Raw genomic sequence first — 14,964 nt, 5'->3', positions numbered from 1 at the left:
TTCCCACAGAACGTTTTGCATGCCAGAAGCTGACATTGTTCAAAAACTGATTAATCAAAAGGAATTTAATTCAGAGATATTAAATATAATAACAACATGACCATCTACTTTATAACATCATAGAGTCAAACTGCTGCAGGCAGAATACCATCTCATGCTTTCTTGTTTTCAGATTTTTCCACAGGTATTTTCTATTTGATATACTTTTATACGGCTATAGCTACAATCAAAGCTGACTTCTTGATTTCTAATCAGTGTACATTACTGCTTAAGCTACTGACCACTGCCAAGAGCAGGATACCTGACCTGAGTGGTGTTTGGTTTGATCCAGTATGGCTGCTCACACCTTTTGTTGATTATATGAATTAAGTTACTCAGATGAAAAGTTTCTTGTTCCTAAAAGAGGTCCACTTTGATCTAATTCATTCTCATTTTCTCCTCATGCCTGGGATGAGTCATGTTCACCCCACGTGTTTTTAATTAAAAAACTGTTTTGCTCAAACAGTATAGATGAAGACCCAAATTGAATTTCTGTAGCTTCTTCGAGTTAGGATATGTCAACCTATTCAATACTTTGATTCACTATTGGATAATTATTCTGATTTTGACCAGTTTGTTTAGGTGCTTATCATAATGATTTACTCATGTACCTGACCAGACTACTAGGAGGCTAAAAACATTTTTGACTGTAAAGTGATCTAACAGCCCCTGTGTGCAAGGCCACAGAAGCAGACAGTTACATGCTGAGACTCTCTCCCTGAACTTTTAGTACCACATTTACAGCACGGCCAGTCAATCAGACTGTGACTCATTCCTCATCAAAAGACTGCTGTCTTTCCAAATTTTGCAGTCCATCAGCAAGGATAAAAACTCTTCTTAATAGACATCAGTTACAGCATTACAAGAAAAAATGATATGGATTGATGTGTTTGGATACCAGGGATGCTTATTGTTTGTAAGATGACAGTTAAGTTCTTCCTATGCTTTTAAGGTTGCAAAACATACCCAGAAAATCAAGATGTTACATAGTTGTTCAACTGGTAAAATGTGTGTGACAAAGCTTATGCTAATGCTGTCAACACACAAGATTTGGAATATGCTCATAGGTACCAAACATGTTCAGTGACTTTGAGAAGATTCAGCATGAAGGAAGAAAATGGAGGTTTCTGCAAAAGCTGTAATTTGAACAGAAAACACTCTTCAATTTATTTATTTATTTATTTTTTTTAAGCTAGTTAGTATATCTATTAGCTAGGTATACTAACTGGAGATTTTTAACTGGAATTACTGCCAGAATATGCCAGTAGCTGATCTACTGAAACAGAAATTAAGAATTTTAGACCATGAAAATAGAAAGTATTTAAGGTGCAAATTGAAACACAATGAAATATTTAAATATTTCAGACAATGTCACATTGACAGATTAAGTTAAATAAATCATTTAATAAGGTCTATGACCCTAATTAAACTTATGCATACAATTAATCCCTCTAATCAATCCAATTAAAGACTAAAGCAGTCTCATGTGTTTGTACACAAAGTGCCCTACTGAACTGAGTTTTAACAATGCAGCCAAGCAGAATGGTGGGATCAGTGAGCGACCATTATGTAGCTGGTAAGCAGAAAAAGTCTGTAAACTCACCTGCTTGGTGTTTTTGAGGTAAATGTTATATTGCTCAAGATAAATAGTGTTCACACCTGGTTACCTGTGTTTCTCTTGGAGTGTTAATTGCTTCACAGATGAGGTTCTTCTTAACAAATCCTTCCTTTGCAAAATGTCCACTCCTAAAAGACAAGCTCATGGTATTTTGTACAACATGTAACAGGAAAAATATTCATCCTTCATCTTTCTTTCTTACTCTTAGGAAATACTCAGGAAAACTTTGGGGAAAAAAATAAGATTTAACATCACTGTATTTATTAGGTTCCGAAACAATACACATTCACATCCTTTTGAATACAGTACATTTGGCACAGTAATAATGTTTACAATGAAATAACACTAATGAATGGCAAAAGATTCAAATTACATCCATAAGAAAAAAATTCTGTACAAACAAATCCTCACAATAAAAAAAACCCTACCCCCCCAACTGAATACATTTTATATTTAGCCAGAACTATTCTGCACATAATTTAAAAAGAGGTAATTTGTAAGCCTTTTTTGGAGAGAAGTATTTTTCACCCGATGGAGAAAAATGTGTTTCCATTTTTTTAATAAAGTCTATTTAGGAGAAAAACCAAGAAACAATGGATTCTTTATAATAATAACTATTATTAATAATCTTTTTGGCATTTTGCACTCATTTTACAAAGAAGGAACAGGGAAGATTTTACAGAACAGGCAGAAATGTAACAGAATGTCCATTTTTAAGAATTATCTTTAAAAAATGTTCAACGTAACAGACAAACCTTCTGATGTAAACCCAATGCAGAGGATCTAACTATTTATATTGAAGAAATATCTGCCCATGCAAAAGTTTTTATCTCCTTCACTTTTCTCTTAGCATCCTACCAAACATTGCAGGTGCTGAGGCCTCTTGAAATACAAATGTTTGCTAATTATATTCACTTTAGAAATGGGAATACAGACTACATAGCTTGCTTACAAAAGCTTTATGGGACACTTTTATTCCTTCAAAATAAATGCTCAGAGTTTTGTGTAAAGGCCTCTTGTTGTACAAACAGTAGCGCACTATCCAATAACTTGTCTTCCTCACCAGTCTACTCACCTATGGAAAAGAACGCTTTAGCATTGTGATCAGTTCTTGCCTGGATGTCAAAAGCTAACCGTGATGAGAAATAAACAGAGCCAGTGGTGAGACACAAATTGATGGGCAGTTCTACAATATATTTCTAAAAGAGAAAGAAATTTAAACATTGAGATGATGCAATCATTAAGATGTTTCTGTGCTGGTACTCAGCTCCAGAAGCTAGTCTTTTCCCAGTACAAAAGATTACTGAAGATAAATTAAATTAAACTAAAGGCTTGATCCATTATTACACCTGTAGGCCAGACAACACATTAATTGATATATCATAATATTTAATATTTTGAAATCATCATAAGAATATATATAATAATTACACCTGAGTTTTAAAAACAAAACAAAATGGAACTGAATGTTGTCATCAGTAACAGACTATGAGCAGCCAGATGCAAAACTGACACAAACTCACTCATCTGCTTGTGACCGAGTTTATCTCTTAAAGCCAATGAGTCACACTTTGTCCACCACGATTTGCAACATTCCTTTCTCTTTTCGAGCTCTATCATGTCATAATAGAGTTGAAGAGAACTATACAAGAGGTTTAGTATAGCTTAATATATGTCTACATCTTTTATAACAAAAACCTCATCTCTCTGACAGTAACTTGAACCCATACACATACAAGAGTATTGCACATGGACATTACTTTAATTATTCTTTCATAGACTAACATTTTAATAGTATGCTTGAACATGCAGCAGTTGATACCTCTATATTCAATGAATTCCACAGGCCTTGCAGCAAACACTATATACAAAATCTCACCTGTACAAAAGGCAAAAAAGCTTCTTTAGTGCCACTTTGCCAATCACAAGTATATATATTTTTGTGCAGCTGGAAATCCATGTGCAACAATTAAAATGGACTCCAATGACCGCTCACTCAGTCCAGTAAAATATATAATAAAATGACCTCAGCGATACATGTACACAAAAAACCCCCAAAAAACCAAACCACAGGGTACTCCCAGAAATATAAGTACATAACACTGTTAGCGTATCTACAGGAGGTAACTTCACATTAGTAATATTGTCCACATGAGTTACCGTTTCAATTCATACACAAAAAAAATTCAATTTACAACTTTCAATAATGTCAGTTTGTGAATGTTTGATCTTCAGTTTTTTAACACACTTCTACATAATGCATGTGTAGCCTTATTTTGTGTCTTCTAAAAGCAGATTTCTCTTTAGATTTTAAACATAAAAAACAACAAACACAGTAGTATTATGGTTTTGTAAAAGTGTGCAAAAGTAACACACTACTGAGAAAATAAATATAAATAAGAAATTATTCATCAACTTGCTAAAATGGAAAAGGCAAATTTATAATGTTTATAATTAATTTTTTGTGTAAAATTAACTGTAAACATTTGCAATCTTGCCATCACATTAATGGTTCATTTAAATGGACATTAGATTTGGTAACATGGATAGTACACCCAATTGCCTGAAAAACTGTAAATGCCTATATATAGCTCTGTTAAATAGTATAGGCTTTTTATTCTTTAGCCCTTTAATAACTATCCATATAGTGTCTATTTCTTGCTTTAAATAAAATTTCAGTAATCTTTGTGACTTTTCTTATTCCTAAGAGTTTTCCGTAAACTGTATGAGGAACTTCACTGAAAGCCTTATTTGATGTGCTTCTTTTTCTGGACAGGTTTATTTTAAGTTTGTATCTCACCACAATAAATTCATAATTGAGGATTACACCTCCACGAAGGCAGACTTCTTTGCTTACCAAAAGGCAACATATTACTTACTTGTTCCACACCTGAGTACAGATCTTACCATAACCACCAGTGCAGAAGAAACAGTTCTCACTTTCTTAGCTTAAATACATATGACGATTACAGAATGTGATCTGCTAAATTGCTTTTAATAGCACAGCTTCATTTTCCATGGAAAAGATGCAATTTTTTCCTCTGGGGAGATCTTAGGAATAAAAGAAAAGTTGCAAATATATGGCAGTGTGTTACATCTACAATTTCTGATACAAAATTATTTTGCATTGCTTTGTGAGACAGAAATTAAGAGTGCTTTCAGGACAGAACATTAAAGGAAAAAAACAATAAATATATACTTTAATTGGGGATACGGGCTCAGGGTAAGAGAAGTAGTTCTTGATCTACTGAGTCTCAGTAATTTGACGATCTCTTCAGAATCACTTCTTGCAGCATCATTCATCTGTCAGCCTAACGTTGTCTATGGCAGTAGCTCTTCTCCAAAATAAGAGAACCCTTTAAATTCTTCTTGATTGATTTGTTTTATAATTGTCTCATCCACTAGCGTTAATACTGGTTCTTCTCGTGTAAAGTCTTGATCAAAGTTATTTACATCCCTTTTGGTTTTCTGAGAAGAAAAATACAAATAAGGTGAATGGTAAACCAGCAGGGTAAAATAAAAAGTGTTCTCCCTCCTCTCCATCCCACCCGAAAGGCTGAACTTTCTGGAATGATTGAAATAAAAGAGGAGCTACTTCACACAAAGAATAACAGACGTATGAGAGAAGCTACAGGAGCAAGTACTATACATGAGTTCAGGAGAGGCCACAGAAGCAGTACTATAAATGAGTTCCCAGAGACTCACAGGTCTCTGACAGGCGAAGGAATAGCAGTATGATGATAAAGCAGGAAGCTGAGATTAGGACTAGTTTAAAAAAGGCTTTGGCACAGTAGGTGGTATGGCTGTTTCCTCTTAGGTTTGAATATAATGATATCTCATTTCAGAGGCACAGAGTGAACTGATTTAATTGATTTCCCCACAATATAGCCTACTGTTTCAACTCTAAGTTAACTGTTTCTTTATATCTGGCTACACTCAGCTTTAAAATCAGATGTAGACCTCGCAACGGCTCTCAGTCCAAAATCCTTGAGCTCCACATTGGCATGTCAGATTTCCTAATGCAGCTGAATGTCATTCAGAGCACCATGGCAAAGTGTGAAATTCTGGCACCAGAGAAATCCACCTCAGAACTCCTCTTTATTTCAATGGTATCAGGATTTCCCTGTTGAAGTCTAAAGCACTTTGCTCTTTCAGTGAAGTTGAGCCAACATAGTGCAACTGTACGTGTTCTGGTTGGAATAAGATGTATTAACTAGAGACAGACTTGGGGAGGCCGACTCGTTGTCCTCAGGGCACTCATGACAGGGACTATCTGTGACCACTTACATGTAAAAAAACTTAAGGCCGCAGGGGAAAACATTCCCATGGTCATTCCCTTGAGACCTGCACTGTTCATGTTTTCCATGTTAGCAGCATATTTCAGGCATCTACAGGTTCAGGGAATTGGAAAAAGCATTTTCCTTTACACTGCCTCTTTTCTCTTTGTTTCATGAAATCTAATGGTTACCTGAGTGATACTTGGCAGAGGCACACTGACACATTGAAAAGTTTGTGTCCATCCTGTATATGAGATTTAAGATGATACCAGAAATAGAATAGCTATTTGACTTGTAAAGTGATACACCATAAAGTACATTAACATATTCCAAATGGAATATATGCTTTCTTTCAATGTAGGTAAATTTTCCTATAAAATGTATTTATAAATGTATTTTCTTCATCAGCTCTACTGAGGCACTAAAACAAATAGTTTTCTTTCTCACAATTGTAAAATGGTCACAGCAACCTTCACCTACATTGTCTGTAAGAACTTTATAGGTATAGGGAAAAAAAGGTCTATATAAATGCAAGAGACTGTCACTTGTAAACCAAGTACTTTCTAAGTGCAGGCAACCAAAAATCCACAACCTCTATCTACAAAATTCCATTAAAAGGAAAGGAATATGGACTTAACAAACATATATATATATATATGTTTATATTGTTTACATTTGTAGTATTTACTTCGTACATAAAGACTGGACATAAAAGTGTATGTGACCCATATACTCTGAACTGCATAAAGCATGTGGGATATTCCTTTGGGCTTTATGTTTTTTCCCAGTCATTTGGGCAAATACTGCAAAATAAGAATGAAATTCCATATGAATTTTTAAATGCATTACATTACAACTACATCTACATTCTTCTTGTTCCCCATGTCCTACCATAGTATTTTCACACAATCATACAATGAATTTGGTACAGGTATAGTCACTAAAGCAGAAGGAGGTAAGTGAGTATTTGTAGCAAGTAGAATTCAAATTCAGAACTGTAGTTATGTGCTAGAGAAACGTGACTACATTCACACTTTACCCACTAGCTATCCAGGGCAAATAAGCTCTGGACTAGCTGAGAACAAACACAATATATATTATTTTCAGGTTTTCATGCTGAATGTATTTGTGAAAAGTGTTATTTCCTTGCTGAAGATAGAAGAATAAGATGACAAATTCCTTAAAGCCTATCAAGGGCAATTAATTCCCAATAGCTACTTTTTCCAGAAAATCATCACTACGATTTGTGAAGGTGTTAGGTGAAAAAGAGTGCAGATCAGCATATCTGACAAATTGTCCCAACACTGGTGTATCTAAATCCTATTGATTAAAAATAATTTTACTTCCAGTAGAATTTTGAATCCCAAACACTTCCGAAACAACAACCAAAGGTATTTGCTTAGATTTAAAAGCCTAGCATGTCTTAAAATATGCCTTGAAGACCAAAGAAAGAAATAGAACATTCTACTTTCTCAGATTTGTAAACAATTCCATGTCTTTTTGGCAACACAGATGTAAATCACCCAATTTATTAACAGGACAAGTATGGAGCAATCCAAGATTGCAAGGACACGCTAGCAAGCCTTTAACTAACCAATTGATGAAGTGAGATTAAATAAATCACAGGGAACAAAAGTGAGTGGATTAAGCCATACAAAACAAAAGGTAGAGTTCGTAACAAGTGCTTCTTTTCAACAGAAAGATTTATTTGAGAAACCCTCCTTAGCAATTTAGGCACTTTCTTCCTGAAGCTATGGCTGTTTTGCAAGGCCTCATCTGGTAAAATGAAACAGGTCTGGCCACATTTCTGCTACTATTCCTACTTTAATGTAGTTGCACTGTGAATACTCTATAGGCCAACAGCATGAACCAATGTATAGTTGCAGCATGAGGGCTCAGGATGAAGGTATGAAGGGCTGTGGCTGTCTCCTAGCAGAGAAGCTGAGAAAAGAAAGAAGATCTACAAGGTAGGGAGAGTATATGAAGGAAACAGAGTGCAGCTATTACCCAACTTTGAACATTAAAAAAATCATGAAGAAAAAAGGAAAAATATTTAGATTGGCTGGCAAACACATCATTAAAAAAGCAGTAATTAAATGGGTGGGATTCTGTTTATTTAGCCTGCTGCTCCTTGAGACTTTGGGACACATTATTGTTAACTTTTTTCCAGGTAAGACTTTTCAATTTCAGATGACTGAAGAAACTAGGGTTATTAGGAAAAAAAGAACCCCCAAAACCACAGCTGTCCACCCAAACACACAGCAAGTTGATTAGGTTTCAGATGCTACTTTTTTCTCTCTAGGCTACCCAAACACCTTGTGTTCAGGATGCTTCAATGCTATATGAGAGCAGGGGCACAGCAGCTGCCCAAGAGCTTCCAACAATAAGTGGCAAATTCCACACTGCACTGAAACTGCTCTACTGCAGGCAGCATGTACACAGTCCACCTGACAAAGAGCAGCAGCAGTGCCATGGCGCTTGTAATGACTAAAAATGACATGACTCCAATTCTAAATCTCACCTGAAAGATGACTTCTCCACCAGTACGGTATCTCGCATAGTGAGAAGGAATAGTGACTCACTACGTCTTGTGCAGAAAACGGGCTGGCTAGTTGATCTTTTTTTTCTCCCAGCAGTATGAATGCTTCATAAGTCTCCCATCTGAGCATTGACCTAGTGTGACCTGCTTATCCGGGGAGGCATGGTGGACTTGCTTCATGTGGGTGATATGATCTGATTAGATGTAACACTTATGCTACAGAAACAGAACCCCTTGAATTAATAAATATTAGCACAACCTACTACCCATCAAGGATGACAATTTTTAGGTCAAAGTCATGTTTTATTCTATTCAAAGACTACTGCTTCTGTTTGAAGAGCTAAAGTTATCGGAAATTTTAAAAGACTATCTCTTCATAAAACCCTATTTAATCAGCTTTCCTAGTTGGTCCGTACAACTTTGGACAAAGGGATATTGTTTTATCAGTCAAAATGCTTTTTTTCTTAAATCTCTTCACATAACTACTAAAAGATTAAAATGAACTTCATATGCTATTAATAAGCACACATTCAACAGTGGTTTTCTGAACTGGTTTTATTTTCACTACCACTTCAATAAAAAATTAATTTTCTACCTGCAGTCACAGATTCAAGCTGTAAAAAACCCTCCAAAACATGCTTAATAAGCTTTCCAGTGTCAAGGATTACCAACCTTGTTTGTTAATGATTACTAAAAGACACTATATGAATTGCAACAGTGAAAAAGGAAATCTAAGTTAGTGGTCTTATCAATGAAAATACATTAAGAAAGTTAGAACTTGCCATTCCTTCCATTAATCACATGAACCAAATGTGAATGACAGAAGCCTTTGGTATTGAAAAGCCACAGAAATCCTTGCAAGAAGGCACCTGACAGACGATGTTCCAAACCAAGGAACTCAGCAAAGCTTGGGCACCTCATCAGCTGTGTCATGAGACCAAGAGGCTCAGTGGACTCTCTTCTACTTGATAAGGATTAAATTAACTCTCCGGCTTGGAGGCATTAAGAGGTATCTCTCTCTACTCCATTATTTATTTTCATTTGACTTGCAGAAAATCACCAGAACTCTTTCAAGTCCTTTGCAAGCTCAATGGCTCCACTAAATTGGGCTGGAATTGTCCAGCAGGTTCAAAGGCTACTCAGAGGAGGTGAAAGAAAGATGGAGGTGGTGCCTAGAAAACAACAAGGCCACAAAAGCCTAGGTTTTCCTACAAATTCACAATATGCTGTTTAAATATAACTATAGGAATCCTCTTTAAACCAATTAATAGATTTCTGTTTAGTTTAATAGAATGAGGAGCTAATCCAGAACAGACAGCCAATACAAGTAAGTGAGGCCAGAAATTATGATTATAACAATGAACCAGTATGTTGGAAGAAAAAAATATTGTGCTGTGATATTTTTCAGTAAGTGGACCTTTTGACACAAAATATATAAAAAGCTCATCCATGATTTTCTGTCTGAGAAACTGTCAGCACAGAAATGCAGACGCAGATTGGCCTTTCTATATCACTGAAACATCTTTAACTTTACTCCACTGCAATTTTCTGTCAATAGCAGTGCTTGATGCCTCTTCACATATTTTCAAGCCCACAGTGAAATCCTGGAGTTTGTCATTCACTGGGGGACCTTCACCAGAGAACCCTTCCAGTGCAGCGCCCAGCTGTACCGGCAGCACATCAAACATGCAATAGGCACATTAAATCTGGTCAGGAAGCTGCTGCAGCTTTCCATGTGCAGCTACAGGGGCATGGTACAGCAGTGCAGTAGGACAGGACATGGCGCAAGAGTCGCACCTTCTCATATGTATTGCACAGTATAATTTAATTCTATCTAGAATTCCGCTTCAGTGAGAAATAAATTATTCCCATGTTTGACACAGTATCATCAAGAAGAAATTCTCAGATCAGGATGATCAGAGTTTAAATATTTTGTATTTTCCTTGTCACTGGTAAGATTTTCAGATTATTTTGTTCAAGACAAATGGAAACTCAACATATCAAACAAACTGGTTTGAAGCACAAGGTTATGTGGCTAACCTCACACATCACTGTCCTCTCATTCACCTCTCCTTATTATGATAACAAAAACCACAGCACAGGCAGAGATCACTTTGCACCAATGACTGGATCTCTTTTCATAAAGGTGTAGTAGTTTCTAAAAAGTTGAGACCTGTTGAGCTGTAATGAGCACTCACCTTTGCACATAACTGATTCTATATATACAGAAATTCAGTATGAATACTGTGAAAGAAACAGGCTGAGAAGTCCAACACTTCAGGACTGTCTTTTGTTTATCCTGGTGATGCCTCTTCACAGTATTTGTACGCCCTGAGAATCTGTATCAGTATTAGAAGTATCTCCTAGAATGTCTTATTTCAGAAGAGATGAAATATATGTTATCAGAATAACTTTAAAAATTATTAAATTTTTTCAGCATGTTAATTGCTCTATTCACATATGGAAGAATTACAACAGATCAGCCATAAGCTGCAGTATATTCAGCTGAAGGTTACAATGATAAAAAGGGGTTTGAATCCAAGTAGTTTTTACAAGTATACCAACATTCAGTACTTCCAAGCAGAGGGTGAGATTTTGTGCTCCTAGATTATGCTTCCATTAGATGTAAAGGACACCAAATTAAGAGAAAGAAGTGGAAAAAAATTCCACTCAATAAAGATGTTAATAGATAGTGAAACAGTATTTGAAAAGCATGCCAACCTATGCCAACCACAATTTAATCTGTTATAGAGGTACACAGATATTTAATAAACACCAAGCTAATTCACGGAACTATGAATTTTAAAAGGAATCATTTGTTATCCAGTAAACTGAAACCACCTTTATACTAAAACAGTATGTATCTTTCCTAGGACTGTGAAATGGGTCAAGAAGGAAGGAGGAATAACCTGAACAATTAGGGGGTACAAACTTTCAACAACTACACAGCCAGGATGCCAGTCTTAGTATTCCACTTCTGCACAGCCTTTCTCCCATCCTTCACTCCAAAACCACAACAAAACAAACATCAAGGCAAACAAAATCGAAGCTCTGCAGGTTCACTGACAACCACCCCATTGTCATCTGGGCAATGAACCTCATCCAGAAGGCGTCGCTGTAAAACTGTTGTCCCCTATGGTCATACTTGGGTCTAGTTTTAGCATGAACGAGTACACAGCACTAAAGCTATATATACCGAACCTGCTTTGTTCATAGCCTGATTGCTAAAGCACAATAATTATCTCTGTGTAAAACATTGACAGAGATAGTTTTCACAGGAGCTGCAGGTTAGGTCAGCGCTACAGGTTCCTACCTGTGGTTAGTCCTTTACCCTCAAGATCCATCTTGTCCACCTTATCAGGGCCTGCTTCCATTAGGACTTAATCATGAGATAACCACTGCTCATAAGCTACGCTATGGTAGAATACATGCATTTTTTAGAGTGAAAAAAAATACAGGGGAAGAGTGCCAACTTCTGAATTTCTACACTATATTTTTCCCTTATGGTAGGTTTCTTTGTGGGTTTAACTACATGGGAAACAATTTTATATTTCTTCTTGGGATGGGGAGGAAATACGAGAAGAGAAAGTAATGGAACAATCATATGAAAATACCCTTCATCTGCACAATGCAACTCTTACTGCAAATTTTATGACCCACTCTGTAGCGCAGATTTTATATGTGTGCCTCTCTAATTCACATTATATTGGCAAGCCTCCATTGATATCCTCAACTGCTCTAAGGTCATCATCACCAATGTCACCTCCCCTCTTACATACTGGCACACTTCCAAGATTAGTCCATTTCCGTTTGTGTTCTCCTGAAATTGCATTTTAACCATTGTTGTTATAGCAGAGTTACAGTAGTCAGGGCTGATGCACCTGTGACATGCTAAACCACCTGCTCGCGATTCCTCAAATACATGTGTAGAAGCCTTTTTGTCTTCTTGATCACTAGCACTTTAGCACAAAGGACTGGCTATACTCAGAAAATGGAGTTGACTTGCAAAGAAGAGAAAAAAGTGATGCAGAGAGTTGGTAAGTCTAGGTCACATGTCCCTAGAATTCCAGCGGCTTCCAGGAGACATCCCATAAATCACTGAAAAATTACCCAAATACAGACAGTCTAGCAGTGCACTGAGATATTTGACCAGATTTATTATGTAAAAGATCAATAGGATTACTTTGCTTTCCATTCTTTAAGGAATCACAAAAAAATGGAATAAATTAAGGAGAGACTGATGCTAGTGAATAGGTGAACGATGTAATGAAATATTTCAGGACTCATATCTCTGCCATGTTTCCTGAATAAATACTGACCACCTGTATTTCCAATGTTTTATTCAGCCTACAGTCACCTATCCCACTTAATTACAGAAAAGTAACACACCATGGAAACCTTCCTGAATATGTTAAGAAATTACAAATATATAGCAATATCTTGTGATTCTGAGCCCCTCCTCTATTGGGGAGGCATGGACTTGTGCATTGTGACACTGGACGCAAAGAAACACCACGGCATGGAAGGTAATAGCAAGCATATAGAGTGGGAGCATCACTCCAAGACTCAGCTACACACTAGAATGGTTTGCACTATACGCCATAGAGCAGGAATGCTACAGAGTTTTTGGCAAGACTGCCTTCTTCAAAACATTTTGGGAAACTCATACTCTTTGATGATGATCTCCAGCTCACTAAGAATAAAGCTTTTAGTTTGACATGGGTAATGCATATGACAGGCTTTCATACAGAGAAATGGTATAGCAGGTTTCAGCTTATACAAATGGAGAAAGCTACACAGTGATGGTTTAATTCTAAGACTACTGAATTGTTAGAGATCATATTTTGAAGTCTAATGATTATTTTTAAGCCTTTGCAAAGACAGATTAAAATAAAGATATATGTGACTTTTTAGAATGCAGCTGAAGCTGCACATACTCATACAAACTATAGACTGAAAAAAAAAAAGGCATTGCACAATTATGCATGAACGCCTACTACTTCTGCATCTCAATATATCTCCTTTCCACCTTTCCTCTGGACACTGGAACTGCTTTTTTGCAACACAGTTTTATTAAAAGAGTGGAGTAAGACATAGCAGAGTTTGTAGTGACACGGGTTTCATTCTTGGTTCTGCTACTCATCTGCTTTGAGCTTGAGTAATTTTCTACTCACTATGCATCTAATTTTCTTCCTATTTTTGTTCTCCTATACATGAATTGTGATCTCTCTGTCTATCATTATCTATGACCTCTTGATTGTCTCACTTATATGGCTTTTTGCACAGTGGGAACCTCGTCTTGTTAGGAACTCGAGCTGTTATTGTGGACCTGAGGGCACAAATTCAATTTCTCTTTCTTCTTGCTCTTGTCAAATATAAATACAATCCTTCAGAGTGTCATGGGCAGTCATGATCTTCAACTTCTTCTTTTCCATACTCCATAATTAGGCAAAAGCAATCATTGCTCTGTAGGTCCTTTGCAAACACAAATATGGCGTGCAAATCAGGGAACAAAATCTGCGCTTAAGGTTTTTCATAAATTTCTAGAATGAGTGTTCCGCTCATCCTGCATAATTTAAGCATATGACTCCTGCAGCATGCTGTTTAGAGGACCAGTACAAGGTCTCTGCCTCCACAGTAACAAAATCCCCTGTAACAGCACAGCAGCATAACAACAGGAAAGCAGCAGTTAATGAAGTGCTAGGATTCCTTCTAATTTAAAGATGCCTTCCCTGTCCTGCTACTGAAGGTAAGTGCCTACACATCAGCTGCTTCAGTCCACCATCTGCTTATTAGTGCATATGTCAAAGGAATTAAGTTTTGCACTAGTATGCTGAGCTGTGAAGACATACACTGACAGATTTTTGCTGCTGATTTTGGGTGAACATCCTAGTAAGACACTTTTTAACTTTATGCTCACATTAGCATGTTATACTGCTAATACAAAAGGTTCTCCACGAGAAATTAACCCAAAGCCAAAGCTGCTCTTCTACTCCATGTTCACCAGACTCCAGCTGTGAGTGGGACTAGTCATGGACTGCCAGCCTTCAACAAGTCTTCGCTTTTTTCTGATAAATTCCTCTCCACTGTCTGATAAAGAACCAGATGCTACTGCTTCTTAAATCACCTGGTGTTTTGCCACTGGCTTTTAATGACATCAGAAACAGGCCCAACCCAGGAATATTATTTATTATCTGCATTAATATAAAAACAAAATATTTCTGTTTGAACGCTTAAGAGTATACTGTAAGTAACCATGATAAGGTGATTTCACTTAATGGTTTAGATTACTTTCTGAAAATAGCACTGTAGATTAAAGCAGCCAAAAAGTGAAACAGAATTTGTCTTATTCTAAGGAAGCCCAAAAGGAAAGCAGGAACACTCTGGCTGCTTATCACTCCATCCCAATGGGCACCACTTAACAATGTACGTTTGTTTAACAGATGGTTAAATGAACCTAATTATTCAGTATGAACAGATTTTAGTGCTAT

The 14,964-nt window shown here is 36.6% G+C and overlaps 1 protein-coding gene across 1 annotated transcript in view; it reads right to left on the bottom strand.

The window, feature by feature from the left end:
- Positions 1-1,896: 1,896 nt before the first annotated feature.
- The window catches only part of PRKCE (protein kinase C epsilon), a 309,344-nt gene continuing 296,276 nt past the window's right edge, over positions 1,897-14,964 (bottom strand). The window contains exon 15 of the mRNA XM_030036000.2: positions 1,897-5,125. Coding sequence (XP_029891860.1) covers positions 4,979-5,125 — 147 coding nt within the window. The 3' untranslated portion in view covers positions 1,897-4,978. The remainder of the gene's footprint in view (positions 5,126-14,964) is intronic.

This window comes from Aquila chrysaetos, chromosome 13 (genome assembly GCF_900496995.4).
Source record: "Aquila chrysaetos chrysaetos chromosome 13, bAquChr1.4, whole genome shotgun sequence".
Classification (NCBI taxonomy): domain Eukaryota; kingdom Metazoa; phylum Chordata; class Aves; order Accipitriformes; family Accipitridae; genus Aquila; species Aquila chrysaetos.
The sequence above is the reverse complement of the archived record's forward strand: the minus strand, read 5'-3'. Positions and strand labels throughout refer to the sequence as shown.